The sequence below is a fragment of the Pteronotus mesoamericanus genome, unplaced genomic scaffold (assembly GCF_021234165.1).
Source record: "Pteronotus mesoamericanus isolate MK-2021 breed Mesoamerican mustached bat unplaced genomic scaffold, CSHL_Meso_final scaffold_533, whole genome shotgun sequence".
Taxonomy (NCBI): domain Eukaryota; kingdom Metazoa; phylum Chordata; class Mammalia; order Chiroptera; family Mormoopidae; genus Pteronotus; species Pteronotus mesoamericanus.
The window spans coordinates 4,627,998-4,650,635 of NW_026555320.1; the positions used below are offsets into that span (position 1 = coordinate 4,627,998).

At 51.1% G+C, this 22,638-nt stretch overlaps 1 protein-coding gene and 1 pseudogene across 1 annotated transcript; one reads left to right on the top strand and one right to left on the bottom strand.

Annotated features, from left to right (window-relative positions):
• Positions 1-3,839: 3,839 nt before the first annotated feature.
• TRAIP (TRAF interacting protein) lies at positions 3,840-21,652 on the bottom strand. Its single transcript, XM_054594845.1, has 15 exons — positions 21,527-21,652; positions 16,796-16,853; positions 16,198-16,281; positions 14,232-14,271; positions 13,541-13,668; positions 12,219-12,313; positions 11,657-11,770; positions 10,861-10,948; positions 10,155-10,244; positions 9,680-9,768; positions 6,606-6,761; positions 4,737-4,785; positions 4,350-4,499; positions 4,174-4,224; positions 3,840-3,959 (listed from the first exon to the last, which is right to left on the bottom strand). Exons 1-15 carry the CDS (start codon positions 21,622-21,624, stop codon positions 3,840-3,842), a joined length of 1,410 nt encoding a protein of 469 aa, XP_054450820.1. The 5' UTR covers positions 21,625-21,652.
• Positions 20,466-20,696, top strand: LOC129087813 (small nuclear ribonucleoprotein G-like; annotated as a pseudogene).
• Positions 21,653-22,638: the final 986 nt, after the last annotated feature.

A 22,638-nucleotide genomic window follows, 5' to 3' on the forward strand; every position in this document is an offset into this window, starting at 1 on the left:
ATTACTTCCTTCATTCTGCTAGCCTTGGGTTTAGTTTGCTCTTATTTTTCTAGTTCCTTAAGGTATACAGTGAGGTGCTGGCCAGTAGCTCAGTTGGTTAGAGCATCATCCTGATATGCCAAGGTTCCAGGGTCTATCCCCAGTCAGGGCACTTATGAGAACCAACCAAAGAACGCATAAATAAGTGGAACAACAAATCTCCTCCCCCCACACTTCCTGCCTCTCTCTAGAATCAATAAATTAAAACAATTTTAAAAATAAAACATGTACAGTGAGATTATTAGTTTTAGATATTTTTTTACATGTGTTTATGAATTTCCCTCTCAGTACAATTTTTGCTGCAAACCATAAATTTTGATATGTTGTTTTCATTTTTAATTATCTCAAGGTATTTTCTAATTTCTCTGTGATTTCTTAGCTCCATTGATTGTGGGTTTTTTTTTTTTAAAGATTTTATTTATTTTTAGAGAGGGGAAAAAAGGGAGAAAGACGGGGACAGAAACATCAATGTGAAAGAAACATTGACCGGCTGCTTCGCACACTTGCCCCCGACCAGGGATTGGACAGGACCTGCAGCCCAGGCATGCGCCCTGCCTGGGAGTCAAACCAGCGACGCTTCGCTTTGTGGAACAACACCCAACCAACTGAGCCACACTGGGCAAGCCTGAACCACTGATTGTTTAAGTTCGTCATTTAAGAGTCCTGTCAGGGAAGATGGCAGTGTAGAAAACTCAAACAATTTGCCCCTCCATTGAAACAACTGAGCTGGCCATGACTGTCTGAAGCAACTGTTTTGGAAATTTGAAGTCTGGTGGAACACTGTCAGCATCTGGGGAGAAATGGATGAAGGGACAGGTAAATTTCAGTAAGTGTTGGTGAATTCCTACTTTTCTTATAACTGCTCCTTCCCACAGTCCCATGTCAGGGAGCCATGTGGACAGAGTTTCCACATACCCTCTCACACCCCACATATAGTTTCCCCCATTTAAAAGACATCTTGGCTGCTTCCAATTTTTTTTTTTTTTTTTTTTGGCAATTACGAATAAAACTGCTACAAGTGTTTGTGTGCAGAGTTTTGTGTGACCATGTGTTTTTAATTCAGCTGGGTAAATACCTAGGAGCATGATTGCTGGGTTATGTTTAGCTTGATGAGAAGCTGCCAAAGTGTACCATTTAGCATTTCCAACAGCAATGAATGAAAGTTCCTGTTGCTCCACATCCTCACCAGCATTTGGCGGTGTTAGTGTTTTGGATTTTGGCCACTCTAACAGGTGTGTAGTCGTATCTCCTTGTTTTAATTTGTGCTCCTCTGATTACATGATGTTGTTTTTTCATGTTTATTTGCCATCTGTATGTTTCCTTTAGTGAGGTGTGTGTTTGGACTTTCACCCATTTTTAAACTGAGCTGTTTCTTGTTAAGTTGTAAGAGTTGTTTCTATATTTTGGATACCAGTCCTTTATCAGATGCTTTTGCAAAGTTTTTCTCATAATCTGTGGCTTGTCTCTTTATTCTCTTAACATCTTTCACAGAGCAGAAGTTTTATTTTTGAGAGAGAGAGAAACATCAATCTGTTGTTCCACCTATTCATGTATTCACCAAGTTAATTCTTGTATGTGCCCTGACTGGGGATCAAACCCTCAACCCCAGTATATTGGGATGATGCTCTAACCGAGCCACGTGGCCACGGCCATAAATTTTAAATTTTAATGAAGTCCAAATTATATAAATTTTTCTTTCATGAATTAAGCATTTAGTGTTATGTTTAAAAAGTCATCACCAAACACAAAGTCACCTAGATTTTCTCCTGTTACTGTTAATATTCTAGTTTTATTGTTTAGTGTTTTACAGTTGATTCTACGATCCATTTTGAGTTAATTTCTACGGTGTAAGAACTGTCTATAGATTTTTTTTTTTCTTGCTTGTGGATGTCCAGTTGTTTCAGCACCATTGTTGAAAATATTACCCTTTCCCCATTGAATTGCCTTTGCTCCTTTGTCAAAGATCAGCTGGGTCTATTTCTGGGGCTCTCTATTCTGTTCCATTGCTCTATTTTTCTGTTCATTTGACAATACTATACCGTCTTTTTATTTTTTTCTTAAAGGTTTTTATTTATTTTTAGAGAGGGAGAAACAGCAATGTGTGGTTGCCTCTTGCACGCCCCCTAGTGAGGACCTGGACCTCAACCCAGGCATGTGGCATAGACTGGGAATCTGAACTGCCAAACCTTTGGTTCACAGGCCAGCACTCAATCCACTGACCCACACCAGCCAGGGCTACACTGTCTTGATTACTGCAGCTTTATAATAAATCTTGAAGTTGGGAAGTGTCAGTCCTTAACTTGGTTCTTTAGTACTGTGTTGGCTATTAGTCTTTTGCTTTTCCATATAAACTTTTGAATCAGTTTGTTGGTAACAAAAAAACTTGCTGAGATTTTTATTGGAATTTTATCGATTCTGTAATTAAGTTGGGAAGAACTGACATCTTGACAATATTGTGTCCTCCTATCCATGTACTTGGAATGTATCTCTATTTTTTTAAATCTTTTAAAAATTTCATCTAAGTTTTAATATCTTCCACACAAAGACCTTGTATATATTTTGTTAGATTTATACCTAAATATTTTTTTTCCTTCTCCTTCTTCTTCTTGGTACTAATGTAAATGATAGTGTTCTTAATTTCAATTGTTCACTAATGATATATAAGAAAGCAATTGACTTGTGACTCAAGCAATAATAAATCTTTCATCTCAGTTATTATACTTTTCAGTTCCAAAATTTGTCAGTGAGTTTCTATGAAATTCTTTTTCCTGTGAATGAGCCATGCTCTCCTGTTTATTTATATGCTTTGTAATTTTTTTTGTTGAGCGCTAGCTTCTGAGTAGTATGTTATGATAACTCTACAGACTGAATTCTCCCACACCTTAGGGACGGCTAAATTTTGCTTCTTGAAGGCTGAAGCTGTCCACTTGTGACTTTTTCAAACTGTTACTGCAAAACACATGTTCCTTGTGCATGGTTCCTGCAGTTTCTGTTCTACTACCTCTGCTGTAACAAAGACTTCCTGGCTAAAAAGGGCACTGGATACTGCATGGTCTCTTTAAATCTGGTTGAGGTCACCACTGGGCATCTATCAGATGCCTATGGCCTCCGGGCTGTGCCCCGGTGAGAGTCTGTGGACAAAGCTGCAGTGACTGCCTTCTTGAGAGTCTCTGTGCCCTCTGAGAGGCTACACGCCTAAGGGTGTGCATCTAGGTGACGGTCCTGCTTTAGCAAGTCATGCCAAACAGTTTTCCAAAGTGCTAATTTACACTCCCAGACCCAGAAAGAAAAGAGCCTAACTTTTTTTTTATTTTCAACACAGAAATCTCACCCCCATCCCCTCCCCGCCGCCACCCCCCACCCCCCATTCTGCTTGGCCCAGGCCATGCCTAGCAGGACGCCAGAGGCAGGCGGAAGCTTGGGCAGGCGGAAGCTGCCGGGGAAGCCTCAAGCACTTTGGCCCATACAGTCAACCCTGGGCTGGAAGATCAGAAGCAGCCCAGCATCTATCTGGTCCTGGCTATAAATGGGAGCCTACAACACGGAGCAAGCCCTGCTGGCGGCAACGGTGACCTGGTCCCAGCTCCCGCCACTAGGCCCAGTATGGTGGGGGTGGGCCAGGGAATGCTACAGAAAAGCACATCCTCTGGGCCTTACCCGCAGCCCCATCTTCTTGACCACCACTGCCCTCGCGGCTGGTCCTGGAAGAGGGGCCATGCCCCACAAATCCCCGGCAGCGCCAGTCTTGGACTACAAGCCGGAGGCACCTACGTGGCCTTTGATCAGATGCACTGTTGTCGCTACCACAGGAAAGTGTCCAGCTTGGCTTGGGAGGGAGGGAGCCCTTTCCTGGCCCCCACTTTCTGCTTAGCCTTGGCCTTGGGCTTCACAGGCAGTGGGCGGATCGTAGTTGTGTCCGTCTGAAGGAGATGTCAAGGAAAAGGCTGAAAGAGGGGACTGGGGCACAGGACAGGAAAGGCTGAGGCTTGGGGGTGGGCCACCCTGCTGTACTCAGTGAGGCCTGGCTCCGCACACGTGAGGCTGAACCCGCAAAAGCTGGGGTCTGAGGGAACAGGTGAGGGATGGTGTGGGCTCTATAGTTCAGCTCAGCCCGATGCCCCAGAACAAGGATACAGGCTGGATGAATTTTGTCCGGCCTCCAAGACCGTCGAAGCCTGTCCTTACCTAAAGTAAAAGGAAGAGATGAGTGGACCAGGCTAATGAGCTAGGGGGAGGGGAGAGGGGCTGGCCATCGTCCCCTGCACTAGCCCAGGAGGCTGGACGTGCCACTTGTGGGAAGCCATACTCACTGTGTCCGTGTTGCGAAAGGGCTCTGGCCTGGTTCGCTTGGGCTGCCTCCGGCCCAGGACCGCGTTCCGGATGAAGAGAGGGAAGGCGCCAGCCAGCTCCTCATCTGGCTCTCCCACACAGAGCTGGCCGCCCAGCGAGAGCTGAGCCTCCTGCAGGGGACACGCCAGACTCAATGAGCTGGGTGGCAGCACGGAGGGATGGGCAGAGGCGGTGGGACAGGATCAGGACCTCTGAGGCCTCACCAGGAGGCAGGAAGCACCAATACTGGTGCTGGCCAGGCCTGAGAGGGCGCTGGCCAGACCCTGCAGTCGCATTTGCCCAGCTTCCCACTCAGCCCCAGCCAGGGCTGGATGGCAACTGGCTGAGCTTCCTCTGCGGAACCTTACCTGCCTGCAGCCTTTGGGCATCTTCTTGAGAACGTCCTGAATGGGAGAGCTGCAAGATATAGAGACAAGAGGCAGGTGAGCGAGACACAGGGACAGGGTGGTCAGGCTCGGCACACACCCCTTGCAGAGCCACCATGTGGCAAGGCTGCTGCCGTGGCTGTGTGCCCGGGCAAGGCCCCCAGGGATCCCCGCTGCAGCGCAGACCCGTGACTTGCCAGGCAGCCACAGCTGCCGGAGTGTGGAGGCAGCGGGGGCGGACCATGTCCGAAGCCTGTGGCTTCCATGCAGGCACAGTCTGATTCCAGTGCCCCCCAAACCCTCAGGCACCTCACCATGTCCCAGGCTCTGTGTGGGGCAGGAGAGCCCACCTGATTCACCAGCCACAGGAGAAAAGCCAGCCATGGCCTCATATAGGCAGACACATCTCAGGAGCTCAGGCCTCGTCCTGTCTGCCCAGAGAGGGCTACCACCCCCACAAGACCCCCAGTAAGGCCAACAGCCCATAAAGTGCTCTCGGAGCACAGGGCTAGGCCAACTCCCTAGGTCATCCAGGTATTCTGGGCAGGCAGGTCTGGGCCGGAACAGACCTCGGCCCCAGGCCCTGCCCATTCTCAGCTCCAGAGCTGGACATAGTGTTTCCGTCCAATTCCTGGGGACCCTCGCAGCTGGGTACCCTCTCTCCTGGGAGTTTTCTAGGTGGGTGGAAGGATGGCAACGTAAGGCTGACGCTGTGGCTTCTCAAAGCCACAGGGACAGGGGCAGGATCATGCCTGCTGACTCGGGACCCTCTGCTCCTGTCCCCAGAGCCTGTGGTGAGGCCACATGAAGACCATGAGAAGACTCTCCATTGGCTGCAAGTCTGAGTCTGGGGAGGCTGATCCAAGCTGGGGGCATCCCAGGCTCCCGCACGTGCCCTGTAGACCCCAACAATGGTACAAATGTCTCTATAAAAGGTCTGGCACCTTGTAGGCCCCAGGGATGCGCTTTCAAATTTACAGCTACAGAGAAGAGCCCCCAAGGAGGCCAGAGCGTGGGACAGGCCCCGAGAAGGCCCGACTGCAGCCCGCAGGCCCTGGGTGTGCTGCTCGTTGCCGTCCGGCGCAGGGGCCTCCGCCCCCGAGGTCGGGGAGGGGCGGGAGCCCAGCGGGCTTTCCTCTTTGCCCTCCCCCTGGGTCCCGTCTCCAGGGCCCACCATCTCAATTCCTTTCTCGCATGTCCAAAGTCTTAGATGAAGAGGAAGCCTGCTCAGCCCTTGACCTCCCTTACCTGAGCAGCACATACCACATGTATGTATGGGAGCAGTTCTCGTCTCCATGATGAACTACATTTGGCCTGCATGGCCAAGGACACAGCCTCCCCGCTCCCAGTGCCACTGCATCCCTAGTGCGGGTCCCACCCACCCCAGTGCAGCTCCACACAGCCTCCCATACCTGCCCCTGTGCGCTACCCACCCGGTAAGCTCCATGGTTTGAGATGGTCCTGTCTGACACATGAGCCTGAGAGGCACACAGAGCAGGGGGTGCAGAGTCCCTGGCTCAAGACTCCGGGGAGCAGACATTCAAAATGTTAGCAGCCCCTCCCACACCATTAGCCAATGTGCGCCCTCACTGGGACCTCGGTATTCTCTCCAATTCACGTCCCGACACCCTTGCCTGAAGGGGGTGGTGAAGGCCAATGAGACAAGCAAGAGGAAGGCTTTGCACAGAGCGAGTACTTGGAAAAGAGAGGTGGCTGGAACCAGAGCCATGGTCAAGCCCAGGGGACCCTCACCACCCCCGCAGCTGCTCGGAGCTGGTAGGGCAGGGCCTGCAGCAATCTCTCAGCCTTCCTCCCTCCAGGCTGTAGACACAGCCAGGGACTGTTACTCACTGTGCCCTCTCCGGGCAGAGCTTCTTGGCATTGCCGTGCTGAGTGCCAGAGGGCTGGGCTGGGGGCGTGTCCACATCGAAGGTAGCATTGAGGTCAATGTCATCACTGAAGGCTGGTCGCCGAAGCTTCGGGTTCAGCATCTCCACAGGGGCTGGGCTACAGGCACGGAGAGACTGGTCACTCAGCCCAGTGGCAGCCCAGGGACAGCGGCCCCTCAAGTGTCAGACGCGGCCCAGCTCCAGGGGCCTGCAGCCCACACCTGGCTCAGGGCCACCCTGCCAGGAGGTCCCAGTCTCTACAGAGGAAACCACTTGGCTAGCCCTCCACACAGGCATGGGGCCAGTGAAAGTCCGGAGGACGTCAAAGGAAGCAAGCAAAAATCCACACAAAACCCAACGCACACAGGCTGCTGCCGCCTTCTTGACCAAGAGGCCTCATCTCCCAAAATTCAGTGCGAGGAGCTAAAAATGTGACCGCAGAGTGGTGTAAATGGATGTCCCCTCAAGTACTTATGGCAAAGGGCGCAATATTAGAAACTGTCAAAATGACTCCCCTCGGGGTGGGCACTTTCATAGCCTGAATATGATAGAGATTAAAGCAGGGTTTCCAGCGCTGGCCAGGTGGCCCAGGCGGTTAGAGTGACCGGTGCACCCAAGGCTACGGGGTAGATTCCCAATCAGAGCACATACCCAGGTTACGGGTTTGGTCCCCAGTTGGGGCCCATATGGGAGGCAACAGGTGGACCACATGGAGGTTTCTCTCTCTCTCTAAAATCAATAAACCTATCTTTGGGTGAAGATTAAAAAAAATTCTTTTTTAATGTAGGGCTTTCAAAGAGTAAACTTATTAATATGGGAAAATGCACATATATTGAGTTTAAAAAGCAACATGAAACTCTACATAATGGGCAACAAAAGACAAAACAAATTATACTTCACAAAAAATTTAAAATTTTGCATCAAAAGATACTATCACAGAATAAGAAGGCAAGCCAAAGAATGGGAGAAAATATTTGCAAATCGTATCTTTGATAAAAAGTTAAATTGTATAGAGAACTAAAGCTCAACAATGAGAAAACAACCTGATTCAAAAATGGGCAAAGGTCTTAAACAGATGTTTCTCCCAAGAAGATTTACAAATGGTCAATGAGCCCATAAGATGCTCAACATCACTCATCATTAGGGAAATGAAAATCAAAACTACCTCACACCTGTCAGGATGTTACTATAAAAACAACAACAATAACAAAAAAAAAAAAAAAAAAAAAAACCCAGAAAATAACAAGTGTTGGTAAGGATCCACATCCTTACAGGAACGCTTGTGCACTGTGGTAGGAATGTGAAATGGTACAGCCACTGTGGAAAACAGAAAGGCAGTTCCACAAAAAATTAAAAATAGGATGCCATATGATCCAGCCATTCCACTTTTGGGTATACATCCCAAAGAACTGGAAGCAGGATCTCGAAGAGACCGTTTTTCACCCCCATGTTTACAGCGGTCAAAAAAAGGAAGCAACCCAAGTGTCCATCCACCGAAGGACAGAGCAGCAAAATGTGGTGTATACATACAACAGAATATTGTTCAGCTTTTTCTTTTTTGAAAAAAAGGAAATTCTGCAGTATGCTACAACGTGGGTTGACTGGGGGGACATTAAGTGAATTAAGCCAGTCACAGAAAGACAAATGCTATATGATTCACTTATATGGGGTGTCTAGAATAGCCAAAATCAGAGAGACAGAAAGTGCGATGCTGGTTGCCAGCAGCTGGGGGAAGAGGGGACATTAGGGAGTTAATGTTTAAAGGGCACGGTATTTCAGTTTTTCAAAAGTAAAAAATTCTGGAGATGGATGGTGAGGATGGTAGCAGTGTTAGGAATGTATTTAATACCAGTGAACTGTATACACTCAAATGTTGATACACTTTGTTGTAATTTTGGAAAACTCTATGCATAGTATATACACGTGTCACCTTTGGGGCACTCACCCACGGCCTGTGTACAGGGCTTTGTGCCAGAGGCCTCAGGAGCAAGATACTCAAAGCCCACCTTTCCAAAACAGAACAAAGACCCTGGGAACACCCATCACCTGTGTGGCATGGGGACAGTCAATGTCTCCTCTGTGAACTCACAGCACCTGTCAGGCCTTCCCTAAGCAAAGGCCTCCCCAACGCCTTTCAGCCTAGGGGTCAGGGACCTGTGGGGTCCTTGAGAGTGGTCTTCCCAACACCCCCTCTGTGGTTGGGGATGATAGTTACCTCCTGGGCCACCCTAAAATGACAGGAGTGAAGGATAATCCTACGGCGACAAATGGAACGGACAGCCACCACCAGTACCCACAGACCCCCCCAACATCCTGGGAGGGAGCATGGCCGGGACAGCAGGCCCACAGGGAACAAGCGAGAGGATGGGCCACACGCTGTACGGCGGGTGGTGGCAAGGGAAAGGGGCAGGAGGCACCAGGAGTCGGCGGGGCAGGCTCCCGCAGCTGCCCGGACGCGGGGAAGGGGAGCAGAATGGCCTTCCAAGGAACACTGGGAGCGGCTCAAGTGAAAGGTCGGCTGGGTCTCCACACTGTGTGGTCTCTGTCTGGGCCCTCAGCTGGGCAGCCAGGTGAGAGATGGCCCTGGGGACCTGGACTAGCGGTGGGACACTCAGGAGCAGGCAGGGAGGGCCAGCTCCAGACAGGGACCCGCATCCCTCTTCCTCTTGGCTCCCTCTGCTGGCAGCTTCCACGCACACATTCCCAGGACCAGAGGGAGATTCTTCGGTCAGTGGTTTCCTGTTTGATTCAGAATCTGGGGCAGGCAGATGCGTCTGGCGAGCCTCCCCATAAACAGGCTGCCTGGAGGCAGCCCGCGCTCCTGCCCCTTCTCTGACCATCCTTAGGTCCTCTCCAGCCGCCCTGGCCTCCCCTTGTCAGAGCCCAGAACTTGCCTCAAAGCTGCTTTCCAGCTAAACCTTCACTGTCTCCCAGGGCAGGGGGACCACCTGCCCTGCCAGAGCCAGGGGAGGGAAGACCCTTCCCAAGGAGCCCTTCCAGCCTGTGGCCCCGAGCCACCCCAGAGGGCCGACCAACCTCTCTAAAACCAGGCGGTTCACAGTCTCACTGTCCACTGGCGGCAGGTTCAGGGTTTCCTGCAGCATCGTTAGCTTTTTTTTCAGGCTCTTGGGGAAGAAAAGAAAAAAGTGTGAAAGAAAGGCTGAGGCGTCAAGTGCAGACCGAATGCCGAGGACGTGAACAATGTGCAGGAGGGCCAGGCCGCTGGGAGCAGAGCGAGGCCCGAAACCCCACCGCCAGGCTCTGGAGGCGGAGCCCTTCCTCTGGTGATCTCGGGTCTGTAGGCACAGCACAGACTCTGTGGGAAGACCCATGATGCTGTCCTCCCAGGCTCCAGACCAGGGTCAAGGTCCTGACCCACCTTGACCCAGGAGGGTGCATGGAGCCCAGAGCCACCACCGCCAACTGGTGCACAGATTCCAGGCCCAGCTCTGCTCTGGCGGGGGCACACAAACCATCCCTCATTATTCCCCTTGGCTGGGATGCCCCTCACCGCGATTTCCTTGTCAGCGCTCTGTATATCCTTCTGGGCTGACCTCAGCTCCAATTTGGTCTGGTCCAGCTCCAAGTAGACTGTCTGCAGCTACAGGAAAGTGTAGGGAGTAAAGAATGGGCCAAGGGGTGGCCTTGTGCCCCGCCCCGTCGGCTGCTACCCGGTGCGTGCTCACAGCAGACCAGGGCCCAGAAGAGCATGGGGACACCCGAGGGAGACCCCGGCTCTAGGGGGCTGGGCTGTAGTCCAGCAGTGTCCTTCTGGAGCTGCCCGGGAGTGAGGGCTGTTTCCTATACCCTGCGGCCCATGGACGCACCAGGCCCAGAAACAAAAGCGGCGGCGGTGCCGACTGAGTCAGGTTCTAAGAGCAGCCCCCCTGTTCCAGGCCTGGTACAAAAACAGGCCTCCGCACCTGTCACGTGTGGGACCTGTGCCCTCCTGCCAGCTAAGAGGTGCCCAGGAGCCAGGAAGAGCAGAGGCGGCCACATGTTAGGAGAGCACCTGCATGACCTGCCACCCCAGATGGACAAGCCACATAGCCAGAGCCAGAGCCAGAGCCAGTGAGGGCCAGGAACCCGTCTCCGTGAGTCATCCCGCAGCCCCACGGAACCAGAGGTGCCGCCAGGCCCTCGGCCTTGCTCAGGAGACAGGAGTGAGCGTGGAAAAAGAACAGCCACATCTGCTTTGCCCTCCGCTCCCAAGTTACCTTGCTTCTGGAAGAAAACAAGTCCTTCTTCAGCTTGTCAGCTAGCTCCCCCGAGGCCTTCCGTGCCTCTTTTAGATTCTCATACTCTCTACACAGGGGTCAAAAAAGAGACGTCAGAACGAGACACCTGCTGGTCAGGTCAAGCCGAACACAAAGCCGAGCTCAGCCCCTCGCCTGCTCGCTCCCGCTCTGACGCCTGAGCGCAGCAGCCCGGCACTGTGGACGGCCCGCGCCGATGCTCGAGGAGCCATGCTCTGCCTGTCCCGCAGGCGCCGGCAGTTTGAGAGGTTGTGCAGGCAGCCCCGGCCTCACTGGGGAGGCCCCCGTACTGCCTGGCCCCCACAGGAGGCATCTGGGGTCCTCAGTGCCTGTCAGCCAAGTGGTTCTTTCCTCGACCTCCTACCCACAGTACTGGAGAATCTGAGCAAAGTTTCTGACGCAAGCCAGGCAGGGTCAGTAACCATGCCAATGGGAAACGGCTGCGGATACCATGACTGGGCTGGCAGCTCACAGAGCTGTGCCAGCCTCCTGAGAAATGACGCTTCTCGTCACTCAGTTCTCCCAGTAACCCTACCAGGCTGGTTATCACTATCTCCATTCCGTAAACTGAGGGCCACAGAGGCTAAAAAGCTGGCTCCTGGCCACACAGTGAGGGTAGGGTCACGTTCAAGCGGAGGCGGCATTGCCCCTGGACTCCATCTGCCCCGCCTTGCAAGAGAGGGGCCACGATGGAGAGGCACGGCTGGGGTGCCAGGGCTCAGCTCCTGGGCTTGGCCCGAGGGGCCAGGGTACGCACTTCTTGAGGGACACACAGTACACAGCCAGCTGCTCCACCGCGGACTGGCCCACACCCATGTCTCGGATCATCTCCTCCACTTCGGGCCGCTGGCTCTTGAGTAGGTGCTCAATCCTGAAAAACACCCAGCCCACAGCATCTAAAATCTGGAGGCTGATGGGTAGGTACCCCGTGCAGCTCTGCCTCCCTTTGTTACTGTTGCTATGGTGACAGCCTAGCCTGCTAGGATGCTTTAGCGGGCGGGTCTGCCCAAAGAAAGGCCTCACAGCAGAGCTGAGGACAGCTGCAGAGATGCTGCTGGGGAGGAGGGGTCTGACAGAGGTCCTCAAGGTCAGAGGTTCTTGGAGCAAAAGACCTGCCAGACCATCTGGCCACAGGCAACAGGGACAGGGAAGAGTCCATAGAGGCCGAGCAAAGAGACCCAGTTGGCCTGAGCAGCCCCCTGTGGCCTAGGGAGATGAGAGCCGCCACAGAGGCGACTGAACTCCCGCTGCAGCCTCTGAGCTGTGCCACCTGGGGGCCCAGGGAGGACGGGCACAGGGCCGGCCAGCTGCAAGCTCACCGCTCCATGGTCTGCATCTTGCTCCTGAGGCGGCGGGCCTCCTCCCGTGCTTGTTTGGTCTCATCCTGCTGCTGCTCCAAGAACTTCATCTGCTTCTGAAGAGCAAGCACACCCATCCACACCTGTTGCTTGGGGAGTCCCTGGGGCCATGGCTAAAGTCACCAGGAAGGCTCTACCCTCAGCCTTTCTGCTTTTGAAAATGCTGATAACCACGTGTCCCCCCACCCTCACGAGGCGAGGCTCCCGGGCCCCTCTCTAGCTCACATTTTCTTTTGCTAAGAAGCCCCAGGCCAGCAGCTTCCTTACCTCCTTGCTTGCTGCCCGCGGCATGTCTTACCGCAGGTACAGCCCCTGCCAGCACCCACAGGCCCCTGGGGGCTGCCCCACTCCTGTGCTGGGCCTCACAGTGCTTGTTGTGCAGAAAGCTGAAGGAGCCCGAAGCACAAAGCCAGGCCTCACTACCCACCATCTAGACTCACGGACAGTGGCCAGGACAGCAGAGCTGAACCAGAGGCAGTGGCCAGGCTGCCCTCAGCACAAGACCACTCTGTCTCTGGGAACTCCACCAGAGGCACCTGCTCTGCAGCCAGGGGCTGGTTTGCTCCTTCCCTTCCACTGGCCAGGCCACGTGATTCAGACCAGCCACCAAGCAAGAACAGAGACAATGCACACCCCGGGGCCCTGTCTGTTCTCAAGGCTGCTGCCTCTCTCCTTTCAAATGGCATCCAGCAACGACTGCTCCCTGCTACAAGGCCAGAATATCAATTGTGGGCTCAGATCAATCACCTCATGCTCCTTGGAGCACAAGAGGCACGCCAACCCAGCTGATACAAAATTCCTCTGGATCTAGAACGGCTGCCTCGGCAGGCTTTGATCTGCCCGGTCAGCTCAGCATAGCCAACTTCAAAGGCCGCTGGTCCTCCCTGGGGTGCTGTTTGATCTGGCTCCAGAGGGCAGGCCGACCAGGACTAGCGTGCGGATGGCAGCTTCTTCAGGCTGGCTTCATCGGTGGAGTACAAACCACTTCGGAAGGATGGCCCAGCCTCGCCAAGGTCATGGCTAGGCAGCCCCTCCGTGAGGAGCAGGGAAGCCCTCTCCTCTCCAAACTACTTAGGGCAGAATTTCTCAGTGTGGAAATGTGGCCCTCTCTTATGAGCTGGATGGGCACGGTAGGGGAGGCCAGGGGACGAACGGATTTGCCTCCATTTGACAACTGCGCACACCAAGTGCTGCCCGCGGTAGAACCAGGCGGGCCTGGTGCGGTGAGCCCAGGGTCGGGGCTCCGTCACCCATCAGCTATGCCCACAGGACCCGGAACCCACCTTGAGGGTGGAGCACAGCATTTCGGACTCATCTAAGGCCTTCTGCAGAGACTCCACAGTGGCGTTGCGTTCTTCCAGCGTGGCCCGCAGAGTGTCGATGATGGCCTGGCTGTCCCGTTTCTCTCTCTCTGTGGGAGGGGGAGGATACGGACAGACCCATCCACCTGTCAGCACGAGAACCAAGGCTTCCAGACTCGAGCACCCCACCCCAGAGACAGGTGAAGAACATGTCCCAGGCCAGAAAGCTGGGCAGCAGGCTCCTCTCTCTGGCACGCACTGCAGCAGGAAAGCCAAGCTAGAGTCTCTTCATTCACGGGATGGAGCCCTCTGTCTGCTGCTGGGGACGACCTGAGTAAAGACTCCAAGGCTCCCTGCTCCCACGGGTCTAATTAATGCATCAGCCCAGAAGTCATGCAGGTTCCTGCCACACTCTGCGGCCGAAGCCTCTCCTACACACACTCCGGTGCATCAGGTAGCCCCCTCCCAGCCTGAGTCCTGGGCAAGGCGGATGGCTTCAGTCACCCCCTCTTTCTTCTCCTTTTCAGTCACAAGAGCTGGAAAGACTGTTGGGAGCGCAGAGCAGGGTGAGGCCATGGCTTCACCAGCAGGCCGGAGGCCTGCCCCCCGGGGCCTCTCCCGCCGCCTCCCGAGTCAGAGGCTCCCCAAAGCCCCTTGTCTCTTGCTAACTCACCTTTCTGGGAAAGCTGGGCTCTGACGTTATCCAGTTCATTCTGTAAGACAATGCCCACCATAAGCAGCAGCAAGCACCACAGCCGGGCCTCCCTCGGCTGCCCCTGAGCTGCGGGGAGCCCCGGGAGGGAGGACGGAGCCTGCCGCTCTCAGCTGCACCTCAAGGCCAAGCTAAACCAACTATGGAGAGATAAGCCTTGCTTCATCTCTGTGTCTCTGTGTGCCCTTTTAAGAAGTCGGTAAGATGAGGGAAATAATCTGAGGGACAAGACAGAGGAAGAGGCAGAACAGAGACAAGAGACATGACGTTGGGTCTGTGTGCTCAGTCTGGCAGAGGCTTCCGCTGCTTCCTGGGCCCTGGGCTGGGCCTTACCCTCTCTGGGCATCAGCTGCACTCAGTGGGGCACAAAGTTAGCCACCACTCCTTCCCTCCGCCCTGAGGTCCTGTGCGCCTCAGTCAACCTCTCTTCTAAGCTTGAAGCCGGCTCCGTGTCCCGCAGACCTTCCAGCCGGAGTCGAATTTGGCCGGAGAGGGGACAGCTTTGAGCCTCTGGACAAGACCTAACATGTGCTAGGTTCTAACCAGACTGTGAGCCTCCGAAGCCTGTGTGTGCACTGCAGAGCCACTGCTGTAGAGCCACGGAGAGGCTGGGGCAGGACTGAGCCCCGCTCCCATTCAGGAGTCAGAGGATTCAACATCCCATGGGCAAGAGAGGTGCCTCGTCCATAAGCAGGAAAACCAGGTTCTGCCAAAGCAAAAGGCCTGACCAAGGGTCCGTGATGGTAGCTGGACGGAATCCAGACACCAGATCACTCCTCCAGACCACTCTTCCCAGGTCAACACAAGACTCAGAACCTCACATGTGACCCAGCAGGTGGATAAGCCCCATGCGGTCAAACTCTCCACTCAGGACTCTGGGGCAGGTGCTTTTGGTGGCTGGGCTGGTTGGTGGAGGCTGAACATCTCAAGGTGGAACTGGCAGGCTGAGAAGGTGGTGCAAGGGCTGCCGGAGAAGCAAAACTACCCCTGGGCCCCTGGCTCCTGCCACACGCAAGCAGGATGCCTTCCAAGCCCTTGCCTCCCTGTCTCCCAGATCTGGCTTTGAAAGCCGAAAAGAAATGGAGCTGCCTTTGTTGCCTGTATCACAGGGAGAACACGGCTTAAAACTGGGAGCAGTTACCATGACGATGAACATGCTGGCTTTAAGCACAAAAGCTCCATGTTCCTGAAGCAGTGTGGTTTCAGGGACATCATGGCACCCTGGAGCCAGGGCCAACTGGGCCCTGATCTGACAGATGCCCAGCAAATTAACCCTCAGAGTCCAGGTTCACTTGCGAACCCCAGTTCCACCTCCTCAAGAGGTTCCTGCCAACCCAGCCCCCTTGCACACAAAGAAAGCTGCATCGTAGACACGGAAGAAAAGCAGCGGGAGAGTGGGAGGGAACGCACCCATCCTCGCCTGCAGTGTTGCCTTCTGCCCTGGCTGCACATCTTGATTCCAGGGGTTCTGCCCTCTATTCCTGGCCTGGGAAAGACACAGGCACTTGGCATTGCCAAGCTCCCCGGGCAGTTTTGAGACACAGCCAGGTGTGTGAACAAAGGGTCCACACATCTCCCCTGGCTGAGGACTGGGAGAGTTTTCTAATCTGCCCCTAACTGTCCCAGCAGCAAAGTGGGCTGGGGAGGGTGGTCGCAGAGCCTTAGCAAGGGGAGGGGCCCTCCAGGGAGCCACTTTGACCCTGGGTTGAAATTGCTTTGAAGTCCCAAAGGGAAAGCTCGCAGTGCATTTCTCCAATGGCGGTCTCATCTTCCCTTGTTCTCTGTTCTCCTTGCCTCTGCCTTGAACTCTCTGCAAAGTCTCCCCCCTCCGGAACTCCACCTCCTCCTCTAGGTCCTCTCCCAGGGTGGGGCAGAAAGAACTCTCAGAGAGCTGGGGGTTCAGCCACATGAGGTAAATTCTGTGTACCTTTAAGAATTCGGCATCTAAGACGCCCTCCTCCTCCTGGGCAAGGTCGAAGAAGAGCTTATTGATAATGGTTCTTTTGCCGACCTGGAGGGGAGAGCAAGAGAGTGTGACTGCGTAGCAGGGTCATGGGCGCGGAGGACAGAGTGTACGTGCAGCCTAGTCCACAGCCAGGCCTGCCCTGTCACACCGCCCTCCTTGCAGGCAGGCCGCCTCTGCAACCCTGTAGGTGCTCCAAGCCAGTGCCACCCTTGGTTGTTTGTTACTAAAGCCATGCCTCCGCAGACCCGTAGGGTGACCACTCAAAAGACTCCCCAGCTCTAGGGACTGGGCCTTAAGAAAGTGGGGAAAGGCAGGGAAGGGGGTCAAATCTGCCCAGGTAGAGAATGTCCCAGGCAGAGCGTGTGCATCTGCCAGCTACCCGTGGGCATAAGCAGGCGTCCGAGCTGCTCGAAAGCACAAGTAAGGTCCAACCAGCCTCAAATCACGAGGGTCCAAAAGGGTCAAAGAAAGGGATCAGCTTCAGAGACCTTTCCTCATGCTGCTCCCTGGCAAGGAGAAGATGCCTGAAGCTGAGGTGTTCCCACCCCACTCCCCTCACCTGGATTCGGCACTGTGGGCAGGTCCGGCTGGGTGCTGTTTCAAACCACTGGATTAGGCTGGAATGAGATGCAGAAAAACAAACTGGTGAGCCATGGTTTGGCTGGAGACATACGGCCAGGTAGCCCCCTTGACCCCAAAAGGGTCTGTCCTGCTCTCCCTCAGCCCTAGGCCGGCCCACACAGGTGGGGACATTGCCCAAGGCCGGCTGGTAGGAGCACTCCGACCACTTGGCCCTCCCTACCACTGAGCTGTTCTTTTGTGAACCTTCTAGGTTTTGACAGGGAGCAACAGTCAAAACCCAGGCCCCTGAGAGATGGGGATTCTAATAACATCCCCCCTTTACCTGGGACTCCAGAAAGCTATATTTTCAAAGGAAGGGTAAACGAGAAGTAAAAGCAAGAAGCAGTAGAAGCAAACACAGTCCAGCTTTGCATCATCTATCTGGCTGGTCCAAGCTTTAAACTTTGAAGTCGCCCCCTGCTAGTAGACTCTCCCATCCCCGGGGATAAGAGGGAAACAGTCCTTTCTAGAAGATGATACCATCGCCCTAGGCCTCAAAATTTTTTCTATAATAATTTTTCAGATACTACATACAACATATAATCATAGCTAACCATGCACAGTGGAATACTACACAGCAATGAGGATGAATGAATCTACAACTAAGACTGTTATAAATGAATCACGTAAACATAACTTGGAGGAAGAAAAGCCAGATACCAAAAAAAGGTAGATGGTGTACGACTTCATTTACATAAAGTAAAATAGCAGGCAAAACTCGTCTACGCTTTTGGAAGTCAAGACAGTGGGCAGCCTTGTGGCGGCGGGGAGGGCTGGTGAAGGGGGTGGCTGGAGGAGCGCACAGGGAAGCTTCTGGAATGCTTATGCCTCGTTTCCGGTCTCCTTCAGTTTGTGACAATCGTGCAAGCCAAACATTGACTATATGCAATCTTTCATGTAATATGTTATATTTCAATAAACTTTTTAAAAAAGTAAACAGCCACACAAGGAAAAGAGCGCTCAAAGTGCCAATCGAAACATCAACAAAGACTTCAGATATTGGAATTGTCGGACACAGACCATAACACACCATGCCAAATAAATAAAAATCAAGACTGAAAATATCAGGAGAGAATCAGAAAATAAAAGGTGACCAAACAGAAATTCTAAAACTGAAAAAATGGCCAAAATTACGAATTCAGTGGATGAGTTTAATAGCAGTTTAGACACGGCTGAAGAATTAGTAAACTGAACGACAGTTTAGAGGAAACACTAAGAATTAAAAAGATGATAAGCAATAAAGAAGATGCTGTGAGACAGTCTAGCATACACGTAATCAGGAGTTTCAGAGAGAACATTAGGTAGAATAATATCCTCCCCCAAGAAGTCTACATCCTAATTTCTAAAACCTGTGAACACCTTACCTTATATGAAAAGGGTGATTTAGCAGATGTGGTTAACTAAGGGTCTTCAGATGGGTGCTGTATCGAACCAGGTGTGCCCCACGTGATCACAAGGGCACTTACAAGCGGGGCAGGAGTGTCCGAGTTACACTGAGAGACCTGAAGAGGTAGCACTGCTGGCTTTGACAATGGAGAGAAGGCTATGAACCGAGAAAAACCCCACTTACGAACCTTGAGTTTAACCCAGAACGACCCATTTTGGACTTCTGACCTCTGGAACTATAAGATAACATATCTGTGTTGTTGTAAGTCACTAAGTGAGTGGTAATTTGTTATAGCCGAATTGAGAAGCTAATACAGAAGAAAAGACATGGTGGAACAGAAGCAATACGTGAACAGATAATTGCTGATAATTTTCCAAAACTAATTAAAGAAATCATTCCACAAATTGAAGAAATTTAATGAATCCCTACCAGGATAAGAAAAATAGTAACAAAGAGAGCTGAGGTGCCTACTTAATTGTCAGACAAAATAGGCTTTAAGGCAAGGAAAAAAAAAGTTACAAGACACAAAGAAGGACTTTATATATTGATAAAAGTTTCAATCCAAGAAGCAATAACAATCATAAACACATATGCACCTAACAACAGAGCCCAAAAACATATGAAAGAGAATTGGAGAGAATCGAAGGAAGCAATAGATAGTTCTACAACAAAAATTGAAAATATCAATACCCTACACTTTTAATAATGGGCAAAACAATCAGAAACAGAGAACTTGAACAACAAAATAAAAAATAGATCTAACAAATACACTCCACCCAATAATAGCCAAATACACGTTTTCTCAAGTGCACATGAACAGTCTCCAGGACAGACCATATGTTGGGCCACAAAACAAGTCTTAATAAATTTTAAAAGACTGAAGTCATACAAAGTATCTTTTCTGATCACAATGGGATGAAACTAAAAATCAGCAACAGAAGAAAAATGGAAAATTCACAAGTACAAGGAAATTAAACAATGCACTCTTAAACAACCAATGGGTAAAGAAGAAATTACAAGGGAATTTAGAAAATGCCTTAAAATGAATGAAAACACAACATACCAAAACTTATGAAATACAGCAAAAGCAATGCTAAGAGGTAAATTAACAGTTGTAAACACATACGTTAAAAAAGAAGACACCTGTTAGGATGGCTATTATAAAAACAAAACAAAAACAGATAATAAGCATTGGCAAGGACGTACAGACATTGGAAACCTAGTGCAGTCAGTGTAGAAAACAGTAAGGCAGTTTCTCAAAAAATTAAACACAGAATTACCATATGATGCCGTAATTCCATCTCTGTGTATAACCCTCCAAAAATGAAAGCTAACCGATGTGGCTCAGTTGGTTGGGCATCATCCCACCAAGTGAAAGGCTGTCAGTTTAAATCCCAGTCAAAGCACATGCCTAAGTTCCAGGTTCAGTCCCTGGTCATGGCACAGCCAATCGATGCTTCCCTTCCTCTCTTTCTCCCTCCTTCCCCCTCTTCTAAAAATAAAATAAATAAACTCCTTTTAAAAAAGAAATGAAAGCAGGGACTCATACATATATTTGTATACCAATATTTACAGTAACATAACTCACAGTAGCCAAAACATGGAAATAAACCAAGGTCCATTAACAAATAAAAGGATAAACAAAATGTGTTATTTCCATACAACAGAATATTATTTAGTCATAAAAAGGAATGAAATTCTTGCCCTGGCCGGATAGCTCAGGTGATTAGAATTGTCCAGATGCACCAAGGTTGTGGCTTTGATCCCAGATCAGGCCATATACAGGAATCAACCAATGAATACATAAATGAGTAAAACAACAAATCAGTGGCTTTCTCTCTCTCAAATCAATTTTTTAAAAATTAAAAAAAAATTCTTTAAAAGAAAAGAATAAAATTCTCCTTTTACAATATGGACAAATCTTGAAAACATTATGCCAGACTCAAAAGAACATACTGTAATGATTCCACTTTTATGAGGTACCTATAATAGGAAAATTCAAGAAGACAGGAGGTAAAATAGAGGTTTCCGGGGGTTTTGAAGAGGGGGGATAGAGAGCTATTGTTTAATGAGTAGTGTTTTTTGTCTGCAATGACAGAAATGTTCTGAAAATAGACAGTGGTGACGGTTACACAACACTGTTAGCGTACTTAATGCCACTGATTTGTACATTTAAAAATGGTTAAAGTGGAAGGTATCTCTGAGCTGACCAGTAAACCCCATGAGCAAAGCTCACCCTCCCAAGTTAAAAAAATGTTGGACAAAAAGTTATCATTGAAATGAGATGGTGGCAGACATGTCCCAGGCATATTGCAGGAATTTAATCCCTTTATGAATCTCATGACAGGTGATAACATGTGGATAGATAATGGCAACTAATGGGCAACAGAACAATATTGAAACGGTGGTAAAAAGAAATACTATCATGTTAGAAGCCTTAGATAGAGTATAAACAATGGCTGTGTTCACCCCTCTCCAAAGGGTCTATTTTAAAATTGGGTCGTGTACTTTTTGTGCTGAAATTTTTTTTGTTAAACTTTGTAACAGTCCAAAAATAGTTAAAATGGTAAATTTTATGTTATCTATTTTTATCATTGTAAAAAATGTATAACTACGATAAAAATATATAGTAAAAAAAAGGAAAAGAAAAAAATGGTAGTTTTTTTAAAACTTTTTTTACCATAATGAATAAAGGAGCAAAGGAGCTCTGAACCAGCCCTTCCGCAGCTGCTAGAGGAATCTTTGCCAACCATCTGCACTCAATAGAATGGTCCTATAGGGTTAGCAGCACAGCTTGATCCGGGAGCGCCTTCTTGCCCTTAGATGTTAACTGAGTTTTGCTTGTGGTGTCTGACCAAAGAGATGACTCCGGATAGAAGCATTCCAAACCATCAAACAAACCCCAACAAACCCGGCAGCCAGAGGCCTGCCAGGTTTCTACCTCTAAGAAACAAAAGCGCTCGTCAGTTTGTTGAAAGCTCACCTCTGCCTGGGTTAATAGTTCTTAAGTCACATCTCTTTCGCAAGCTGATCATTAAAGTCCCTACTCCTGTCTTCACTGAACTAACTCGGTCCTTCTGGACACAGTTCAGCTGCCACCTCCTACGGAATGCCTGCCCTGGCCCGCCTCTGCTCAGGTCGGAAACCTCCAGTGGAGCTCCGTCTAATGCCATCCTCATCACCCGTCTGGGCTCCGGGGGATGGCACCCCAGAGGCCCGACACCCTACAGTCCTGTAGCCGTACCGGAACGAGCGCCCAGCCCCGAAACCGTGGTCACTCACCACTGCAGGTGGAAGGTGTGACCGCAGTGGATGGCCGCTACGTCGCGCGAGTGGTCGAAGAAGTCAGAGCAGATGGTGCATAGCGCACGGATAGGCATGATCACTGGACTCAAGGGGCCCAGGTAGCCGAGGAAACCGCGAAGGATCCAGCTTCTTGGCCGCGCCCCCGCGCTTCAGTGCCTTCAAATTTGGCTCTACTGCTCCACTTCCGGTGTAGGACCGGAAGTGGCCTTACGAAACGTGGAGGCAGACCCTGAGGGGTGAGCCTGGATTGGGCGAACCCTCAGGGGCGGGGCTTAACGGTATTGCGGCCAATTAGAATCACGGGGTGGAACGCGGACCGGAACCAGTCGGAGATAGAGCTCAGGAGGCCCTGGGGAAGATGACCAGTACCGTAAGAGCTCAACGCTGGATGGGGAGCTGGGGAGCAGCTACGCTGCCGACCGGGACGCTTTCTGGGGCAAACCAGAGCTGATGAGAAGCTAGCCAGTGCGGCACGGACTCCTCGGCCCTGTTCTTTCAGGGCAGCGTTCTCTGAACCTCGGGAGAGTCTGACCGCGGCCGTAGGGGAACGGGACCCTGATCGCGATGGAGAACGAGTCCCCTGCGCTTGGGCAGTGATGGACCGTACGCTGGAAGCCCACAGTTCCCACAGACCACCCTCCCAGCTCTCGGCTGTTGAGTCATCTTAGAAAGGTGGACACAGGTTCTAACCCCTAAGCTCACTCTGGCTCTTTCCAAGCAAGGCACGACGGACGATCCCCATTTTGGAGGCGGCAGGGCCGGTACTCTGACTTCAGCTCTTAGCTCCCAGGAGGATGAGTTTATGCCTCTGAACTGTAGTGGCATTTTGAAATTTTGGAGGCCCAGATGTTTCACAGACCAGAGACTAACAAACCCTTTTTTCTTATTCCCACACCACAAGTTATCTTTGTGTCATCCCTAAAAGAGTGGGTTCACCTGGACCGTTAGCGGCTGGGACAAGTCTTCCTAGGAGTTATCACTCTCAACTATTTTTAGCAGTGGTACGGCCCTCTCCCCAGAAGAAACCTTATGCAGAGCCCCATAATATAAAGCTGATTTGTTCCACCTGAAGTAGACTCAGAGTGGAT